Source organism: Anser anser (assembly GCF_964211835.1).
Source record: "Anser anser genome assembly, chromosome: 1".
Lineage (NCBI taxonomy): Eukaryota > Metazoa > Chordata > Aves > Anseriformes > Anatidae > Anser > Anser anser.
The window spans coordinates 198,916,444-198,938,062 of NC_139720.1; the positions used below are offsets into that span (position 1 = coordinate 198,916,444).

General features: G+C 35.0%; 1 protein-coding gene and 1 long non-coding RNA gene across 5 annotated transcripts in view; both read right to left on the reverse strand.

Annotated features, from left to right (window-relative positions):
- The window catches only part of LOC310889152, a 28,598-nt gene extending 14,515 nt beyond the window's left edge, over window positions 1-14,083 (reverse strand). The window contains exons 1-2 of the long non-coding RNA XR_014576405.1: window positions 3,839-14,083; window positions 2,247-2,344 (exon numbers count right to left, since the gene is read on the reverse strand). This is a non-coding gene — a long non-coding RNA (uncharacterized lncRNA). The remainder of the gene's footprint in view (window positions 1-2,246; window positions 2,345-3,838) is intronic.
- The window catches only part of CNTN5 (contactin 5), a 677,796-nt gene that overhangs the window by 372,126 nt on the left and 284,051 nt on the right, over window positions 1-21,619 (reverse strand). For all 4 annotated transcript variants that reach the window (XM_083820927.1, XM_083820925.1, XM_083820928.1 and 1 more), the window contains one exon: window positions 16,130-16,259. In XM_083820927.1, coding sequence (XP_083677053.1) covers window positions 16,130-16,187 — 58 coding nt within the window. In that variant the 5' untranslated portion in view covers window positions 16,188-16,259. The remainder of the gene's footprint in view (window positions 1-16,129; window positions 16,260-21,619) is intronic.

Consider the following 21,619-nt stretch of genomic DNA (forward strand, 5'->3'; position numbering starts at 1 on the left):
ACACTAATTTTTTGCTTAGATCTCCTACTTTTTTTTTCACCTTTTTAGTCTAAAGAATTTTATCCTCTTTTATGAATATATAAAACCTATTAAAAATTTAATCTAAATTTTTAATAATTAAGAGGTGTGATACAAGTAATAACAAAAATGTTATTATTATTTATGTGATTAAGTATCAAGTTAGGTTCTGTGGGTTTCTTTCCCTGTCTGGGGAACTTAAGTTGTGACTGGTGTGGCAAAACTCCACTAATCTTAAAAATGGTTCTGAGAAAACACGTTCTGTCAAACTGTCAGATTGCACTACAGTAGCTGTTGTGCAAGTTTGGAGATATGAAAATTAATACTACCACAGTTATAAGAATTATTTATGACAAGTGATGAAAAGAAGACAGAAGACTGGGAATTTCAGAAGAGTTTTTGTTTGTTTGTTTGTTTTTAATACGTTTCACAGTACCTAGTACCTAGCTCACATAGGAATATCTTGTCACATCAAGTATTTGTAATTTTGTTTGACATCCTTAAAGATGTAGATGAATATTTCTTAAATCTTTCAGAGACACAACCTTAAAACTAAAGAATGTAAGAATTCTAAAGAATTCTAGAGGCATCTTTTAGATCCTATTTGTCTTTCACTTTTTCCTGTTAGATGCACTAAATTAAAAATAGACCAAGTATACCAGATGTTAGACAAACTAGGCCCCATTTCAGACAATGAGGTAAACAATGCCCAAACCAATGTAACTTAAGTACAAACTTAAGTAACTTAAGGAAAAATCAGGCATAGTTTCTGGTTCATCATTTTACTTTGGACATCACTGTTTGGGTTCAAATAATTTGTTCGCTGTTTAAGTCCATTACTATTTGTGGACACAGACTGTACCTTGCACTCTCTAATAAATTATTGTAACTTTTTTTTTTTTTTTCCCTCTTTCTCTTGCAAGGCATTTTTATTCATTCACTTATCATTCTTCCTTAGACTCTTCAGTTGGTCCACATACATAAGCGTGGTGCCCAGATTAAGTCCATATTCCAGATGGTACTGTGTATCAGTAGAACTGAAGAATTAATTCCTATATATTAGAATGTCCAAGATGAAATATTATAACATTTAGAATAATTTTCATGCATATCTAATTATCTGAGTTAATATGTAACGGAAGAGAAATTGTCTTTCAGATATTGTTACCTGTCATCTTTACAAATGACATTTTGAATTTAAAGATCAAAAGGAACTAATCATGAACAAAATATATTGGTACTATTAATGGAAAGAAAGTTGGTTCTAGGTCAATTATTTCACATGAAAGAAGTAATTGTTAATGGATAAGTAAAATTGATTAACTTTTGGTATTTCTGCACATTCAGAATATTTTCTGTAATTTCTAAGGCAGAAAAAATGACAATTTTTTTTTTCATAAGTGAGTGACATGATATTCACTATTCTAAAGGTTAAAACTAAATGTTACTGGATTATTAATTTAAAGCTGAGTTCGTTCACTGATCAAGATTTTACATTGTTGATATGTTAAAATAGATATGTTATACTCCATCCACAGTGGGTTGTTGGGTATTTCTACAAATCACAAATTAGTGTGGACAAATAATATTTTCTGAAACTCTGCAACATGACGACATTTTATTGAATGACAGCACTGTTAATTGAAAAGGGTCTTAAAGATTATTTAAAATAATCATAATAATTGATTTTTAAATGCTATTAGAATTTATTACAGGGACAAAAATTAAAAATGAGAAACTAACTTTTTATTCCGTATACTTCTTTTCCTTTTTAATACCAGCTTTGTTGATTTTTTTTTCCCAGAGTTATTCAAACATTCACTTAAGTGAAATAATTTGACAAATCATCATTGAAATGATGGCTTCTACTATCTTCAGTTAAGCTTAATTCTCACACTCATGAATTTACCTATTTTTTCTTTAACCATTTTATGAATGTGAAACATATTAAAGCAATAAAATCAACACAGCACATTAGCTATCAAGAAGTGTTAAGAACAGTTTGACAAACGAAAAAAAAAAACGAATCACACCTGTAATTTGTTGATATACTACTTGAAATGATGATTAAAAAAGAATTTAGTGAAGAAAAATAATCTAAAACAGAAAAATATGCTACTTTGAACTATAATTATGTTGAGCTAAATTTAATTATTCTTTTATATTATAGAAATCTAACTAAATGTGCAAGTATTACTTCTATAAATATTAAATGTTTACTTACTCACCTCACTCCCAGGTGAGTAAGGTCACCAAATCAGGATGGGTTTGATGTAGTTGCAGAAGATTAAGAGGTTATATAACCATTTCACTTTTCCCCCTCTGCCTATCTTCGACATAAATAGATTTAGAACAGATGATCACAAACCTTATTTTATAATATCTCAAATTAGCTACAAGGCAAAAGTATTATTTTCTGTACTCTACTAATTCAATATATTCTTTTTCTACTTCCTATTGTGTATTTTGCACTCTAAAGTCCTCTGTGAGAGGTTTTCTATTTTTTACGTTTTGAACAGGTTAGTACTTCAATAGCAAGTGAATAGTTGGAGAGCTAGAGACTATTTACATCACTTGCTTTAGTCATCTAGACCTCATGTAAGAGTAGCTTCCACAGGCCTCAGAGAAAAACAGGCATCTCCAGATAGGGATTTGCAACTGTTAAATTATGCTTGTGCAAATATAAGGAAGTATTTATGAATATACTAATCTTTGTTTCAGAAATCTGCTGATCCATTGTTCTTTTTTAATCACTTTAAAAATCAATGCTAAACTTCAGTGATGCTGCATCCTTTTGCAAATGGTGAGAGATTATATATTCTTTACTTACTTGACTAGCTTAAATTACAGGCTCATAATACCTGTCTTCAAGTGCCTTCCTGGATAAGATGAGAATGCTATCATTTACTGTTTTATAGGGAGTTTAAATACTATCACTTGCAACTCTGTGCTGAGCAAAAATGAGACTGTTAATGGCTGTGTGGTAAGCCATAGCAAACCACCTACAACTTTGCACTGAGCTAAATTGGTACTACCTATAATGTCATGACTAAAACATTCCTTTTCACAGTTGCACAGCATATTAAGTGAAAACATTAGAAGAAGAGGTTATGGTGCACTCATCACAGAGCTCACATCATGGTGGACATCAACAGAACCTCTGAATTCATGAGTTGCTATGGCTGTTGTGCAGTGCTGAGTTTTTTTGCCTTTTTTTTTTAACGCAATTCCCTCCCTCCCCCCAACACATACATACGTGCAAAACCCAGCCAAAACCAACTCTGATGGAGTATTTAACAGAACAGTAACTAAAGCTTTTGTACTTGAATACCCAACATTAAGGTTAATAAATCCAATGAAATAAACTAAAACCACTACCGAAAGTGGCCTCAGTACATAGCACAGCTAGCCATGCTGAATAAAAGCCAAAATTTCAGGATACGTTCTTCAGTGTTATCAGCATTTTTATGCTACTGCACTTAATAGGAAAAAAACTACCTATCAAAACAGTCCACTGAGCAAAGCAGTTACCAGCCATGGTGCTATACAGGGCTCAATAAACTCTGCCTCCCACAGCCTTAGCACTGAACAATAGATGCACATTTCATACTTTCTGACAGAAGAGATATTTATTTTTCACACTTCATTTTGATTCATTTCAGGATAGAGGTTGAGTTACACTACAGTTAAGAAATTGCTTACACTAGATTGCTAGCAGCAATTTAAACAAAGACAGCTATAGAGTTGACAAGTGCATTTTTAAGTTGGGAAAAGCAAGATTCCCTGGTAGCTACCCATGTTCATGTATTCTCATACTTACAAAGTGTTTTTATTTTGTATCTGATAAGATATGTGTCTGCTCCACATCAGCCAGCTTGCCTCCACTGTGGAGAAACTTACAAAATTTATTCTTACGTAATTTAGTAGTTTTTGCAAATATGACCCAGGTGGGGTGGCTTCAGAAAGGAGCTGTATTTGCAAATGGTGGTAAGACCATTTAATTTATAAACAAAGAGAAAAACAAAATTGCACCAGCTATTTTTTTTTAGCATATGAAGACTTCTTCAGGTATGATATGGGCAACAAACTTTAAGTTTGTATCGTACAAGAATGCTCTCAGTTGAACCCACTTCCACTACTCAGATGGGCAAGTATGGAAGAAAAAAGATTGTTAGCCCACAGGGAACAGAGAATATTTGCAAGGACACAGGTTATTTGATCACTACCCCAACACAATTACTACATATGTAATTATCATATACAAAAAAGTTGTGGATTTAAGCAGTGTGAAGAAAATTGTGTTATTGCAGAAAGTCTATAACTTTAATAAGTACATGACTTTCCATTCCAATAGAGCAATGAATTTAGCTCCTTGAATCATTTTTGAAGGTGTTTTACACATGTTCCTTGATGATAACAGCTGTTTTTGCTTTGTTTTGGTTTTGTGGTTTTGTTGTTGTTTTTGGTTTTGTTTTTCCAAAAGTTAAATGAATTTCTATTTTTTATTATCTAGATTTATTCAGTTCATGGTTACAATTTGATTTCGCTCACTGAGTCTTTGTAATATTATTTGCTACAACAATCTTTTCCATTTGAAGAGTAGAGAGGTTTCATTTAACTGAAATGTGTGACCTGTGATTGTGATTTGATAGCTCATTCTCTTGTTGTAGCCAAATATGCTTGACCATACTAAGTAAAAACTCAAGTGGTCCCTTGGCAGTATACTGTCTGAAGAGGCCTGACTGGAAAGTTTAACCGAAGAAAAGTAGTAAGTCTGGAAGTCTGAAAGAAACAAGGAACTTTTCCAATAATATGCTTCCTATCTAATGCTGTTGGAATTGAGCAGTGAGAAAAAAAAAAAAAAAGTTAAATAAAATAAACGTACAGTTTCTTTTTTTCTAAGACCTGGATGCATAACATAGTATTTCTGTCAGTTATTTAGGGCTATAATGATCAAAAATTATAAGAAATATGGTTTTCCATACAGCCATGCTGTATTTTTATACATAGGAGGCAACATGTAAACTGGATTACTAAGAAGTTTTGAGTTTAGCATTTCTTAGGGTTAAAAGCAGTAGCTGCAATTGCTTGAAACAGAAGCTGGATGTGAACCAACAATCTGGTTGTTCTATCTTGTTCTTCTGGTTGTATCACAGTAAAACCAGAAAGATTAATGATTACATCTAGCCTTATAAATTGGCATCGCACTGAAAAACATCTGACCAGCTCCATGGAAGAAAAGAATACAGAGCTTCCCACATTCTCAGTAAAATCTCCCCCACAATTCCAACCCCACCCCCACACCTCTCCCCCGCAAAAGAAAAAGAAAAAAAAAAAAAGTCTATAGGTATTAATGACATCCAAAATTATTTAAAAGCGAGAAAAGTCGTTAGTATTCTGTTCCAACACAAGCACATAAACACATATACATTCACTCACATCCTCCATGGATTTTATATTAGAAACTTGAAAACACAGTTGTTTTTTGAAGATATTTAATCTTATTTTCTGACTAGAAGTATTGTCATATCTACCAGCTCTCCTAGTAGAGCTGTTCCAATATTGGTTTAACCTCATTACTAAAAAACTGTTATCTAATTTCAAAGATGAACTTGTCATAATTTCAAAGGTTTCACTGCCTTTTCATTGCATTCCTATTAGGAAAGGCCAGGGCAATGCTTAAAAAACATTGTTCTAGCCTCTAATGACTTTTTGAAATGAAGTTAATGATTTATTTTATTTTGTATTTCTGATATTGTTAATGCCACACTGAAACTGGAAATTATTCTGTATTATGAGATAACTACTCCTTGTATAAGTCTGGCACTAGAGGAAAGAGAAACAGGCTCAGTTGCTTGTTGAGGCCCAGTACTCAGTGTTACTGGTTTTATTACTTTTAATCATGAGCACCAATCGTGTCGAAGTACACTTAGGGAAAATGATGACCATTTCACACAACGAATTACTTTTGACAGCAAGCCTATTACAAATATTCCTGCAAAAAGCTTACCACTGTGGCAATATTTTGCACAACAGCATAATTTCCAGTACTGTAAATAAAAGTAGCAGAGATTCCTGAGATGGGGACTTCTGGTGGAGTGTCGCTCACAGCAGTAGTTAGAAAAGACATTAAATATTTGGTGAAAATACTAAAGAACTACTTTCAACCTCCTGCTAGACGGCACTGGAGAATTTATGAATTAAACCAGTGTATCCTTAGTGGTGACTTTAAATTGGCATATGCCATCTTTCACTGTGCTGCATACAGCTGAAATGCCATCCTCTATGGTCCTGTTCAGCTGAGCTTCTGGCTGAGGGCAAGTATTTTACACTCTACCTGAGAGATAGATTTAGTGGTTTGTTCTAGTGATGATAAGTCAGTCTCTACGCAGACTCTGTGACCTTGTTTCACATCAGCTACAAACTTGAAAATTACTTTGGGGCAAAAAAAGGCAACATTTATCAAATGGAACAGATTGACTCTTCTAGTAACCAAATTGTTCTGTTAAATTTAACTGTGTGAGCCTTTTTTAATGACCTTTCTTCATATGGTGATTGGAGGTGCTGGGTGTAAGGATAAAGTTCCTGATTGTGCTCAGGAGCAAATAATGCAATTTACCACCCACTGTTTTTTCTAAAGATTTCTCAGAGTCAGGAAACTGCCTGAGGGTTAGTGATATTTTCCTGGCACCCCAAGGCAAAGGCATTTTCCATAACACTTGCCTGACTATGCTGAGCCATCTCACAGCCAGGATGAGGAGAGGACTCACAGTCTGGACACTTCTGAATGACCCAGCACGCAAAACTGTTCATTCGTCCTCAGTCAAAGCTTTCATTGTTATTTTTTGAAGAGTTTTGAAGGTACAGTGTGGAAATGCACTACCTTAGATTTTTTATTTATTTATTTTTCATGTCTGCCATTGTTATGAAAATGTAATATCATAGCAATTCAGATACAGATGTGTTTAGCTGCCCTTTACAAGTGGCTGTCTCTGTCCATTGACTATACAGGGAAGGAGAGACATTATACTCTTACGCATTTCAGTTTAAACATATAAATTAAATGAGATGAATCAGGGCCTGCATGGTTGATATTTTGTGTTACATGATGTTCTGCATGACGTGAGGTCATGAGGTCTTCATGATGACTTCTTAACAGCAGAATTCACTCCACTAGCACTATTTTAAAAGATGCTCTAATCGCTTTAATGACATTATTTTTTTTGCTTTTTTTTTTTTTCCTAAGAAGTAAAAATAAAATTTCAGGCAAAAAAAGTAAAACAACAAGAAAAATTGAATAACTGAATGACTCTTTCTTGATTTTACTCTAATATAAATGTTAGATTATATCAATGCTAAAGATGTTGAGTGTCCTTAGCTTCAAATGATGGACTTTTGAAGTTAGAAGAGATTTAGTCTTTAATATTTTAACCACAAAGATGGAGAGGGATGAACAAACACATTAATTGAAACCACTATAAATAGGTAATACTGGTTGACATTTTTCACTCCAGGATTTCACATCAGGATGGAGTACAAACACCTTGTCATCTCCAATATCATTCCAAAAATAAGAGGAGGAGGAAGAGAGTCTTTATCATATGCTGTAATCTTGAAATCAATAGATATTTCTGTGTAAATTGTGAGAATGCAAGGCAAAACTATTATTTTTAACACAACAACACAACATTGCTTCATTATGCTTTTGTATATTCCTATCAGTAAAAGGCATGGGATTTAATATCACATTTAATGCAACAAAAAATACTGTGAAAGCATCAGACTGTAATACACTGACACTAAACATCTTGTCACACTAAGACTTATCCACCACATAAGAGGAAATGCAAAAATAAGGATAGATGTGGAGGTTATGGTTTATCCAGGTTGATAGTAACAATAGCATCACTGTAATCTTTTTTTTTTTTTTTTTCAGTAGATACCATAAAATTTTTCTGGAGGAAGATTTGTCATCCCAGTTCCAAACTGGTGCTAATCTAAGTACCTGTTCCACAGTTGTCTGTATGATTGATAAGGGCTTGCTAGGAGGTTGAAGCTTTTTAACTAACTTAACTCTAATAAGTTGAGAAAGTATAGTTAGGTAGGTAATTCAATTCTAGTGTGATGGTGATATTAGTGGATGTATTCCTACTTTTATGTGATGAAATATTAATCAATTTCTTGTATACATGATAATATTTTTTTTTCTGATTCTAAATATTTTTCACATTTACCATGGACTCAGTTCTGAATAGACCTAGCACACCAATTACTTCCATGCTAAAATTAAAGCATCTACTGTTCCCTAGTATTTAGTACCCTGCAAGTTCAAGCACCATATTTCACATTTTGTGACTGGTGTGTCATGATGGATGGTAATAGGCACTTCAGAAGGGACAGGCAGAGCAGGCAAGGTGGGGTGGTTGTGCTGTATGTAATGGAGGGGCTGGGTTATATGGAGATTGCAGCTGGCAATGACATGGTTGAGCGCCTCTGGGTAAGGATTAAGGGACAAGTAAATAAAGTAGATGTCATTGTAGGAGTCTACTACAGGTCACCCAGACAGAATGATGACAACAATGAATTAGTCTATCAGGAACTAAGAGATTCCTCTAGATCAGTAGCCCTTGTCCTTATGGGTGACCTCAACTTGCAAGACATGAAAACTGCTTAGTAAGGTCCCCTGGGAAACAGCTTTTGCAGGCATTGTGGTCCCTCGGTGACAGTCAATTTTTAAGTACTACCTCTTAAGAGAACAAGAATAGTCAATTCCAAAATGTCAGAAGTCAAGCAGGTGGGGCAGAAGGTTGGTTGGCTGAAGAGGGATTTTCTTCTAGATTTTAGGTGAAACAACAAAGTGTATGGCCACTGGAAGCGAGGTTGGGTGACATGGGAGGACTACAGGGATGCTGTTTGCCACAGTAGGGAGAAAATTTGTGCAGCCATGGCTCAATTACAGTTGAAACTGGCTAGTACTATCAGGACAATGTATATATATATATATGTATATAAATATGTTATCAGCAAAAGGAGGATCAGAGTAAACATTTGTCTGGTCCTTGATGAGGGTGGTCACCTCACAAATAGGTGAGGATAGACAAGCAAATGCCTTCTTCACCTCTGTTTTCAACACTGATGATGGGCTCTGGGGGTTCCTGAGTTGGAGGACTGTGACTGCAGTAACAATGAACTCACAGCCAACCTCAGCATTGTGTGGTACTTGCTGCTCCACCTGGATGCATGTAAATCTATGGGGCCTGATGGGATTCATCCCAGAGTACTCAAATTGCTGGCTGATATCATCATGAGACCTTTCCCAATTACTCTTGTAGGTACCAGTTGTAGGTACCATTACTCTAGAGGTACCAGTTGACCGAAAGCTGGCAAGCATTGTTCGAATTTTCAAGAAGGGCAAGAAAGAAGACCCACATAATTACAGTCCTGTCAATTTTTAATTCAGTGCCTGGTAAAATTATGGAGAAGATTATTCTGGGAGTTATTGAAAAGCACCTAAAGACAATGCAGTCATTGGTCACAGTCAACATGGTTAAGCTGTTTCACAAGGGGAAAGTCTTGTTTAATGGACTTAAATTCATTTTATGACAAGGTTACCCAGCTAGTTGACCAAGGGAAGCCAGTTGATGTAATATTTGTGGATTTCAGCAGAGCTTTTGATATTGTTTCTCACGGTATCCTTCTGGAAAATCCAGCATACAGCTAGATAAATACATAATGGGTAAACAACTGGCTGATGGGTTGGGCTCAAAGGGTTATGGTGAATGGAGTGACATCAGGCTGGCAGCCAGTCACTAGTGGGGTTCCCCAGGGCTCCATTTTATGGCCAGTTCTCTTTAATATTTTCATAAATGACTTGGATTCAGAACTTGAAGGTATACTAAGTAAGTTTACAGATGACTCTGAACTGGGAGGAGCTGCTGACTCCGTCAAGGGTAGAGAGGCCTTGCAGTGAGATTTTTACAAATTAGAGGGCTGGACACTAACCAACTGCATGAAGTTTAACAAGAGCAAATGTTGGATTCTGTACCTGGGAAGGGGCAACCCTGGATGTACGTACAGACTGGGGAATGAGAGGCTGAAAAAAAGACAGGAAGAAGGGGACCTGCGGGTTGTGGTCAATGGTAAATTCAATATGAGTCAACAGTGAGTCCTGGCAGCCAAAAGGGCCAACCATACCCTGGGGTCCATCAGCCACAGCACTGCTAGCTGGGTGAGGAAAGTGATTGTCCCACTTTGCTCTGCACTGGTGCAGCCTCACCTTGAGCATTGTTTTGAGCACTACAATATAAGGACAAGAAGACAGCGTCCAAAGGAGGGCTACAAAGATGGTGAAAGATCTAGAAGGCAAAACATATGAAGAGTAGCTGAGATCCCTTGGTTTGTTCAGCCTAGAGAAGAGGAGACTAAGAGGAAACCTCATGGCAGCCTGCAGCTTCCTCACAAAGGGAGTGGAGGCGCAGGCACTGATCTCTTCTCTCTGGTGAGCATTGACAAGACCTGAGGAAATGGCATGGAGTTGCAACAGAGGAAGTCAGGTTGGATGTTAAGAAAAGGTCCTTCACTGAGAGGGTGGTTGGGCACTTCCTTTTTCCCAGGAAAGAAATCATGGCAGCAAGCCTTCTGGAGTTCAAGAAGAGTTTGTACAACACATGGTCAGATTTTTGGGTGGTTCTTTGTGGAGCCAGGAGTTGGACCCAATGATCTTTGTGGGTCCCTTCCAACTCAGGATATTCTATGATATCACCATATTAGCATATGATTGCGTATCATGACATAGCCCCAAGTAGGTATAAAAACTGAAATAGTACATTGTTGTTGTTGTTGTTGTTTTAATAGAAAACAAAACAAAAAACAAATAAACAAAAACAACAACAAAAACCACCTCAACTCCCTCCCAAATCTATGCAAACAAGCTGAAGGGTTGCTCATAAAAGCACTTCCTTATGTGCATACTCAAAGAGTTTCTTTTCACAACCACAATTTTTTCAGCTTTTAATGTTCCTGATTGCTTAACATTAAACACACTACAGGATTCTGGCAAGAGTAATTTTTTTTTTAACCTTTTAATTCTTCTTTTTAATTAAGAATTATACAGAGTGTTACATTCAGAAGATAAGTGCTTCCCACCCCATTTCAATCAAACATTGAATCCAGAAATGAGACATTGGGTAGGAGTGTATATTAGATTTCAGCACTGCAACAAGTCGTTTCTTCTCTTGCTTCACACTGTCCGTGAGAATGGTATTTCTGGATGGGCAGTAGAAGGGTTAAATGTGTTTTGACTTTTCCGTTTTACTTGGAACTCTGAGAAGTTGAACATCCCCAAACTCTAGTACTTATCTAGAGCTCTGTCTCCAGGCTTTTGTTCTCAGCTATCAAAGGTGACACAGCTGCATGCTATTTGCTATACTGTCATCAGTTTGGGGCTGGGAAAGGAGAGGGAGAAAGAAGACCGGTAATTGCATAGGCTTATCAATAATAAACACTGGTCATTCATGTGTTCGTCATTCATTTGGCAGAAAAGCAACCTTTTGTATACTGTCTGTTTTGATGAAAGAAGGATGTTGTCAAAAAGGGGGAGGAATAAAAATGAGAAATAGCCCTGGCACTCATTAGTAGTATGCATACTTTATATGGTTTGGTTAATGAGTTCATGAACCTTAGGCTATGAATTTTAATCCTGGCAGCGGCTGTTGGAATTCTGAAGGTCACATATTGAGCAGGTTTGCAATGCATTTTGGATGCTGATAAGTGCAGATGACAGAGACAATTCCTGAAAGCCTCCAAGTAGACAGATGGCAAGAAATTGTCATAATAAAAGACTGGAAGCACCTCAACTTACTGCCAGATGTAGGTCAGAAATAGACAGGACACTTGTGTTTGTTCCACATATGCTGTCTTACTTAAGAGCATTTTTGTAAGTGTCCATTCATGCTGTATTCTAGCAAGCAACTGTTCAGAAAAAGTCATGCTGTTTTTAATTTTGAGCACCATACTGAGGGATAAAAAGAAAAAATTACTAGTCATGGAGTTTTTGCCTGGTAGTGAGAATGTTTTATGTGGAGAGAAATGAATGGTACATAAAGATGAGGTTTAAGGACAAGTGTTAACCCACTTGGCTCTATGAGCAATGACCACTGAGTCTCAGAGATACTGCTTCTGTCTTCCTAGTCCTTGCTACTTTCATTATACCCATAATTTCATTGATGTCATGAGTTATAAAGAAAATGAGTATCTCTTTGACCTGATTAACATGCAGCAGGTGATAACACAGTAGAAGTAGATAAATGGGCAAGGGAATAAAAAGGCATAAGGAATGTATGTCAGATTAAAACAGAATCAGAACTCTATAAATGCCACTCGATCTATTATGTACTTTTTAGCATATATTTAAAATTTGAAGCATCTTGTCACAGGCAGCAATAATTATTAAAAAGGATGACAGGGAGCCCTACTCTCAAGCTGGCCTTTGTCAAGTGTCTTACATCTGCAAATGAAAGCCAATGTCTTACTTTTTCTACTAACTGTGAGTTGATAATCTGAAGTGATCTTATTCTGTTATAAAAACATTTATCCTCTTCCTGAAACACAGAGAGACATCTCCTTTTTTCACATTGCAAATTCAGGGTGGGCTGCTTTAAAACAATGCCTTTCAGCAATATTCAGTTCCAGGTTCTCTGAGAAATCAGTACAAGAAAACCTTGACATCTCTAACCAAAATAAATAAATAAATATAACAAAATAAAATCAAAATAAAAATAAAATAAAATAAAATAATAAATAACATTTACTATACACATAAAAGCAGATTGCAAAATGATCCTAAGGAATGAGGCCAGTAAAACCCTGAGAACATAATCCCAGTACTGTCATACATAGGACAGTGCAGTCTGAATGATAATGTCATGACTACGCAGCAGGAGCACACAGGCAAACACACTGTCCGGAAGGAAAAACTGTCAATGCCACACTGTGGCATTCTGTGCCCCTGAAAAGTCAATAGACACCTGTTAGCTGTTGTTATTCCAGTTTAAATGTCCTGAACATATACCTAAAATTTATAATTATATACAGATAATTCAGTAACTCAGCAATAACTCAAGAAAGCTGACTATTACCAACAAGTTAAATTCTGTCTATCTTGTTTTTAAATTTAAGCTGGCCACCTCTGAACTCACTTCAAGTATTACTCTAAATGAATCAGTTATAAAAGGCCCCTCTGAATTTCAGATTAACAGTCTCTCTTTGGTAACCTATTCTGTTACAGCTGGAGGTCTTTCCCTACAGGAAAACCTCATAAGGAGGAAAAAAGAAAAGCATATTTTATCCCAGCTGTCTTTTCAGAAATGAAGCAGGCCCTAGGCCTAAAATAACATCTCAATTCCTCTTCAGCTCCAATTTGGCTTGAAATGCATTATCTGCCATAAGAAAAGAAGCCACATATTATCAATTTTGAGAGTTTTTTTGCATATGTTAATTATTGACACTTCATAAATGTAAAAATTCTCAGAATGTAAGTGTATAACCATGAGCTGTACTGTTATTTACACTAAAATAATCAAATTTGAAGGAGATGTAATTTGGTCCTCAGTCTGGTAGTCAGAAAATATACTTTTTTCTCCACCCACAATTCATTTTGACACAGCTTAAGCACACTTGCAAACATTCATGCATAAGCAAAGCCCAGAATACCTGGGTCAGCGTTAAAATAAAAATAATATAAAAATAGAGTCGACACAAACCAAAGAGGTCATCTTCCTTTTCTTGGATGATTTCCCTCAACACTGCAAAATCAATACAACAATGTAGTACTCTCTTCCAAACACTGCCGATAAGAATGATCCCATGATCTGTGATTTAATGGGTAAGTACTGAATTTTAACATAGCCCAAAACAACAGGAATTGAATGAATTTTATCTTACAGAAGCAGCATCAATATCTTTTGCTCTTTAAGAACAGTGCATTCAGGCATCTAACTTACTAGGCTGCATCAACAGTAGGAACTATTTACTGTTGTAAACATGTTCTAGTGAGTGCTGCAATACAAAAGCAGCTATAAATGCAGAATGATATAATCAAATATGAAAAGTACAGAAAAAAATTACCAGGTACAATGACAAGTTAATTAAAATATCTTTGAATCCAATTTATTTATCTTTCAGCTCTTATAGCATTAAATGTTCTAATGAGTGCTTATTACAAATAAAATTATTTAAAAATTATTGTTGTGTATGAGAGAAATATATGTGCTATAACATATATTTTACAAACAGCAACATGTAAAAATAGGTACTGTAGTTTAAAATGATTTCTTACAGGAGTCTAAATTTTCTCCAGTAATATGGAATAAACCTTTAGGAATCCTAAAGAATCACAAAAAAAAAAAAAAAGTAAAAATAAGAATACAATATATAACTGTCAGGCATAAGTAGCAAATTAACAGATGAGAGTAATAGTCATTTAATTTTAAACATTGTGCTGAATGACTGGAAAGACATTTCAGGACATTAATGTTATTTGAATAAAATACATCTGTAAATACTGACTTTCAGTTTAAGTTCCAAAGTAGTTATATATTTTAATGCTATATTAGAAAAGGTCACTGCTAATGCTGTAAACCTCTGCAAACTGTTGGTTTAATATGCGTACCTAAGCAGTGGTTGACATAAACAGCTGAAACTTGTTCATGCATTTGCAATTTTAGTATGTGGAAGTGCCATCATATGAAATGTGTTATATAAATTTTTCAAAATGTTATAGTGTTGTATAAATTTAGATAATTCTGTTTGGAGCAAACTCTACTGCTTCTAGATATTCTTTAATTGCATTTGAGTGTAAGAAGATTTCTGTTCTGTGAAAAAAAATGCATACTCAGGTACATTAATATCAATCTAATACCTGCTGCCAGACGTTGACTTCACTCAAAGCTTTCAAAGTTAAAGACGTAACTCATAAGCAGAAATTCTAGATTTGAATTTCTGAAATGTTTCTGAATTTTGCGTAAAAAATTTTGGAAATTGTATCAATAAAAATACAATCTTCAACTTAAGAAAATTAAAAATAAATTTTAATGTCGTTGGTTGTAACACTCTTCTTATAGAATCACCAAAATATAAATATTGCCAAACATGCCTGACAATGCAGGACAAAAGAGAAGAACACTCCCTGTTCAAAAGTGATAATGAAAAATGGTTTAGATAACACAATATAATGAAGCTACATTAGGAAAACCGGATTAGATTCGACCATTTTAAATATGCTTCCAACAGACATACATTCAAGGAATATCTATAGGCACTTTACTTTTGTAAATTTGTGTCTCCAATATCACAGTGTTATAACAAACTCAAATATTTCATTTCATTGACTATCGTCAAGCAAGATTTGGTCTTGTAATGACACAAAATGATAAATTTGGGGAGAATTTGAGAAAAGAATAACTTAACTGACAGGGAGAAGAAGGGCCAACATTATGAAAATTATATGGTAAAAAAAGATCAATTGGAGACAATATGCTATCAAATTGAAAAAATTCCCATATGAGAAGTCTAAATGATTATTTATTAACTCATTTTATTACTAGCAAAGATAAAGCCAACCAAGTTAATGCCATGAGAAAATGAAATACACTTATTACACAGACAAAAATCAGAATGATCAATAAAACATCCACAGTATTAACAAAACAACTTAATAATTAGTTTCTAAAACCTGAACACGGTTAAGAATTCACAAATCCCAATGTGAAGCTTTCTGCACCTGTTAGTCTTTAGGAAAACACTGTGCTAATTAAGCTTATTTATTTATTTATTTATTTACTTATTTTTAATAATAAAGTTAGCATTTACTTTTCAAGTAAGATACTTAGCTTTTGTCTATTTTAATGTCATTCAGGTTTACCTATGAATTAAAGGCAGATGGACAGCATTTTTAAATCTGGTAATATATTTTTTTAACAATTTCACCACTTAGGCAAATAGTTCTAGTAATGATGTTATCATCTCTGGCATGCTTTTACATCTTCCTATGTCTGTTTTCAGTTAAAAATCTTCAAATAATAAGCAGATTTTTCTTGGTTTTGTCTTGATTTACCTGAAAGACTCCCGGTGAGTGACAGAAATAGAAACAGTTTCCATGACAACCACATCATTGGTCACGAAGGTCTTCGGTCCCTCTTTGTGCAACTGTTAGCAGTGTTGATGTTTCTTCATTAAAGCTTAGCCTAGTGAGACAAAGGCAAATCTTTGTTAAGAAAATTAAAAATATCTTGCAGTAATATGGTAGGCAATTCAAAAGACAAAGCTGGTCTTAATGCAATTAAAAGTCTAATTCAGAAGAACTCTTTATGTAAAAGGACAGGTCGTCTGACAGATACTTAGAGGGATCTTGTTCCAGTAGTTACCTGTGTTAATAGCTGAAATTTCTGTGGCAGTGCTTTGGATATTATGCATGGTTATCACTCCAAAGCTGTATATTGAAGATTTGAATTTCCAAAACACCAAGCTTAGAGCACATATCTTTCACAGCAAACATATTTGAAGTATATAGCTTGGCATGTGTCCTTCTTTTCCTGAAAGCAATATGTTGGTATTTGGTATACCGCATTTTAGAAAGCTCAACACTAAAAAATAATTTTCTCTAAGAAAATTCATGCATTTTTACCACTTGCAAATTGTGTTGAAATAGGTTCCAGTTTCTTCCTGTTTACTCAATATACAAAGAATCTACCAATATATTTGAAACAAACACCTTTTACACAGAACAGATTATTCATACTTATCTCTCTCCACCACTCCTCACATTTTTGTTTCCTATCTGTCCCAGGCTTAGCACATACATCTTTGCACATTGCATCTTTGATCACTGTGTTCTTAGTTATCACTTTGATAATATCAATAACTGCAACAAAAACTCATCCAAAATTTTGAGTTTAAGATGGTTTTGTATGGACATGATTGTATTATTGGTCTTTGACTTGAAAAACATTGTTGCAAACGTAAGTTCATTTCCTACACTTAATTAGTTGTATATATTTAGGAAACCTTTGAGATCCTCTTCTTGGAGCTCAAGGAACCTTCAGCCCCTGTTGCCTATGATCCGCAGCTGTAAGAGCAATCCTCAAGAGCAGAACAATGCACTAGGTAACAAAGAAAAGTCTGGCTTTTTTTCCCCCTATTAAACCAATTTTGGGGACGATAAGATGCCTTCAGATTACAATCAGTTTAATTACATGCCACAGCTCCTGTTAAATAAGCAGAGGCAAATCCCAACACATTTGTTGGGGAAAAAAAGAAAAAAAAAAGATAATAATTTCAAAGTTTAAGAAGTGGTTCCTGCTGTATTGTATCAATTCAGCTGCTCTCTGAGCATCTCCAGTTGTAACATACTTTGGCAGTCCTTCCTCTGTATATAAGGACAAGCGTGTATGCATACGCGTACAGAGAAACACAGTGTGAGAACAAGATGACATCTTCTATTTAGGTGCCAGTAGTTATTCCTGCAACAATCTAAACATGTAACCTGTCAGCTTTCATTTATACAGCACAGCAGGTACAGCTTTCAATACAGATAAAAATTCCCAATTAGGATTTTACTTCCTTCCAGGTAACTCAGACCAGGCAAACAGGATGTACACATTAATAAGAGTTTCTCTGAAAGGGAATATAACAGTCTGCTAGTCAAGTGACTTTACTCATAGTGCCTGTAGCTCATCTAAACCTCCACAGGAAACCTCCTCAATTAATTATTAATATCAGCTGCCTTTGTTTTTCACTTCAGTGATAATCTATTTTTCAGTCACTCTGTTCCTTTGCTTAGTAAATTATCTCTTTCAGCATTCTTTGCTGGCTAGACCTTTGGGAAATAAGTATTTTCATTAATATTTAATTTTTCCCTTATGGTCATGTCTGTTAAAGAGGGTACAGCTCAACTACCCCTCCACCCACCCCCCAGCTTTATCACTCTTCTTTCTCTTTTACTTGTCTTCACTTATGTTTACTTATCTTTACTTCAGCTGTTTTTATAGTGGTGCAACACAGAAATTACCAAGTTGACTTGGTGATTTCTCTGTTGCATAAACAGGGAAAAAGAAAACAAAATTTCCAGCATTAAAGAGTGAGATTGTTATTATCATAAGGTATTACTGTGCCTATGTGATCAGACTTTTAAAAAAATTATATTAAAGGTTATAATTGACAGAGCAGAAACAGCATAAGGAATAGTTTGAGCTGAGCAATGGGAACATCACAATGAAAAATGAATTTATATAAATTTCTCATTGCATTCTTGAAACAATGAGTTTAAGTTCCAGGGGAAAAAAAAAAAAAAAAAAGAGGATATTTATTTTTAATGAAAGTTTCGTTAAAGACAACAGAGTTATGAAAACTTGCACCAAATAAGGAGCGAAGGAAAACAGCTATAACAACTTTTATGTGACATCTCGACATCTCTTAACTGTGACCTACATAACCTGACTCAATCAATGTAAAACTTCAGTCCTCTTCCACAGGGATATTAATACGTTGAAGCAGAGTGTAATGACAGGGAGATGCTGTGAACTAAGTCATGAATGTTGGACACTGACAATCCTATTAAGATATTTGTTGTATTAGTACATTGGTTTATCTCAGTAGAATTGTCACCAAAACAAGCAAAGAGAAAATATGCCATTTTGCAGCTCTTTAAAATCTACCAACCTAGAAATCTTGCTTATTATCATAAAGAAAAAAATATTAAATCTTTATCTTTTATATATCTTGGCCCTCTGGGTTAAATGTTTAACTGGCCGTACAGACAAAAGGAGTGCAGAGCAATATGGTAGGGATATTGTACATCAAAGAGTTGAGGAACACAGTTCACAGAGTCTGACAAAGACTTTGATACTGCCTATGGGGCCACTGCTCTGCTTGTGGGCTAAACACAAATGTGTTTAGCCAAGAAGGCCAATAGCATCCTGGCTTGTATCAGGCATAGTGTAGCCAGCAGGACCAGGGAGGTGATCACCCCCTTGTACTCTGCTCTGGCGAGGCCACACCTCAAACACTGTGTTAAGTTTTGGGCTTCTCACTAGAAGAAGGACATGGAGGCCCTGGAGCATGTCTAGAGAAGGGCTACAAAGCTGGTGAAGGGCCTGGAACACAAGTCCTATGAGGAGTGGCTGAGGGAACTGAGGTTGTTTAGTCTGGATAAGAGGAGGCTCAGGGGAGACCTTATTGCTCTCTACAACTATCTGAAAGGAAATGGTGGGGAGCTCGAGGTCAGCCTCTTCTCACAGATAACCAGTGATAGGACTAGAGGGAATGGTCTCACATTATGCCAGGGGAAGTTTAGGTTGGAAATTAGGAGACATTTCTTCTCAGAAGGAGTAGCAGGCATTGGAATGGGTTGCCCAGGGAAGTGGTGGAGTCACTGTCCCTGGGGGTGTTTAAGGAAAGTTTGGACCTGGATTTTAGGGACATGATTTAGTGGGTGATATTAGTGGTAGGGGGATGGTTGGACCAGATTCTTGGAGGTCTTTTCCAACCCTAATAATTCTATGATTCTATGAAATAATATGTTAAGGTGCATGAAAATACTATATAAGAAATGCTGGCATATATTCTAATCTGTAATGGAGAATTTAGGAATGGTTATAGTCCAGGCTTCTCTACTGTCAATGGCTGTCATCTGATTTTTGGATGACTCTGGCTTTTAGATAGTCCTGGGTGATTGAAGAATTCTTTTACTCAAAGGACCAAACAAAAAGACCAAAGCTGCACTAAACATGTTATGAAGAGTATCTGCTTTCTAAAAAAAAAAAAAAAAAAATTAAAATTAAAAAGAAAGTGTCATTGCTTTATAAGTAGTTAATGAATACTCCCTTAAGTCTTGGAAGGAAGTGGTTGTTTTTTAAACTAGCTCATTCTTTAGGTCACTTGAGGACATATAGACAAAAAGTTTTGAAATCTCATTAATTTTCTCGATTTATTTTTATTTTTTCCTAGTCCTGGCTATCTCCAGCCCAAGGTGAGAAATCTTTTAAAACAAGCTTTTGCTTTTTAACCCTAACAAAACAGAGCAAAATATACCGTCACTTAGTACTGGAAAATAGTACAGCTAAAGATGCCACTAAAAAGAACTTTAAAATATTTCAACTGAACAGTACCTTTTTTTTTTTTTTTTTCTTCCACAAATATAAATTTAGAACTCACAAAAATCCAGCTGTTTGGAACAGTTTGTTGGGTTCTTTAGTAATTAAGTGAAATGAAAGAAAATGAAGTTGTCCAGAACCTATTAATTTCTATAATTTTCTTTTGCAACATAGCATGATTTAAGCAAGCTCTACAGTCTTCTTTTTTTTTTTTTTTTTTTTTTTTAAATAAGGATGGAATGTGTAGTATTTATTGAGCTTTCTTATTGTCCTGTTCTTCATGAAATATGCATATATATGAATTTTCCCTGGTGGCAAGTTGTAAAAATCAGTGATCTAAAATAAAGTTGATGCATATAATGTGTAGCAAGTAATTTGTCTAACAAATTTAAGTTCTTGTTATAGACAAAAAATTAGCAGATGTGATTTTTAATTTCCACGACCCTATCCATAGCTCTTTATTTTCCCCAGAATTTCAGTCAAATTACTTTGCAATTTGTCTTAATTCTGTGTGCTGAATGCAGATAATTTATTAGAACATTCAGTATATTTTAATGAATTGTTTTTGCTAGTAGTGAAAGGGTGGATATTGTTTCATGATTCTGAGTCCAAAATGAATATGAGTACTAATGCAATGGTGTCAACACTAATGTGCAAGAAGCCTGAACTAGATTTAGTAAAATCATACTCTTTTACTACTAATAGCACCTACTATCATTAATATTTGTTTTCTGGCAGTTAGAGTAAATGTATATGGAACTATGATGATTTGTCCCTTTTTAAATTAAAATAGTTAAGAAGTGAAGCTTTTAGCATAGATACCGTGATATTGATATTAAAGTCCTTTCTTCTATTATCACTACCTCATTTTCCTTTTCCATAATATGCATATTTATCAGTTTATCTGTACCAACATGAAAGAGATAATTACTTGAATCCACACCCTCTCGCAAAGGAAGTCTTTCTCTACAGTGACTACACTGCTCAGTGGAAAAGATATGACATTGAAAAAAAAAAAAAAAGAAAAAAGAAAAGAAAGGTTTGCTATGTAATAATTATTGTTCCTGTACTAATATATATTAGAGGAAAACTCGTCACTGACACTTCAAAGTATTTAACTTTCCCTTTCCTTTATAAAAAAGAAACATATTCACACATAATGAAGAAATATCCAGCGATAAGCAATTCTTATGTTTTACATGAACTTAGAAGAGAAGAAACTGAACAGAATAAGAAATTAAGCTATTGCCACCCACGTTTGAACTGGAAAGAAAAAATAACATATCCTGGAAAGAACAGATATTCTTGGATGATTCAAGTTGTAATTTTAGGCAATATTTTTCTACACATTTGGAGATTCCCTAAAATACAACTAGACTGCTAATATGATTCCTCAAGCTGGCAAAACCTGCAATAAATGTCAGTATCACTGACTAGGCTTTCTATAAAAGGCT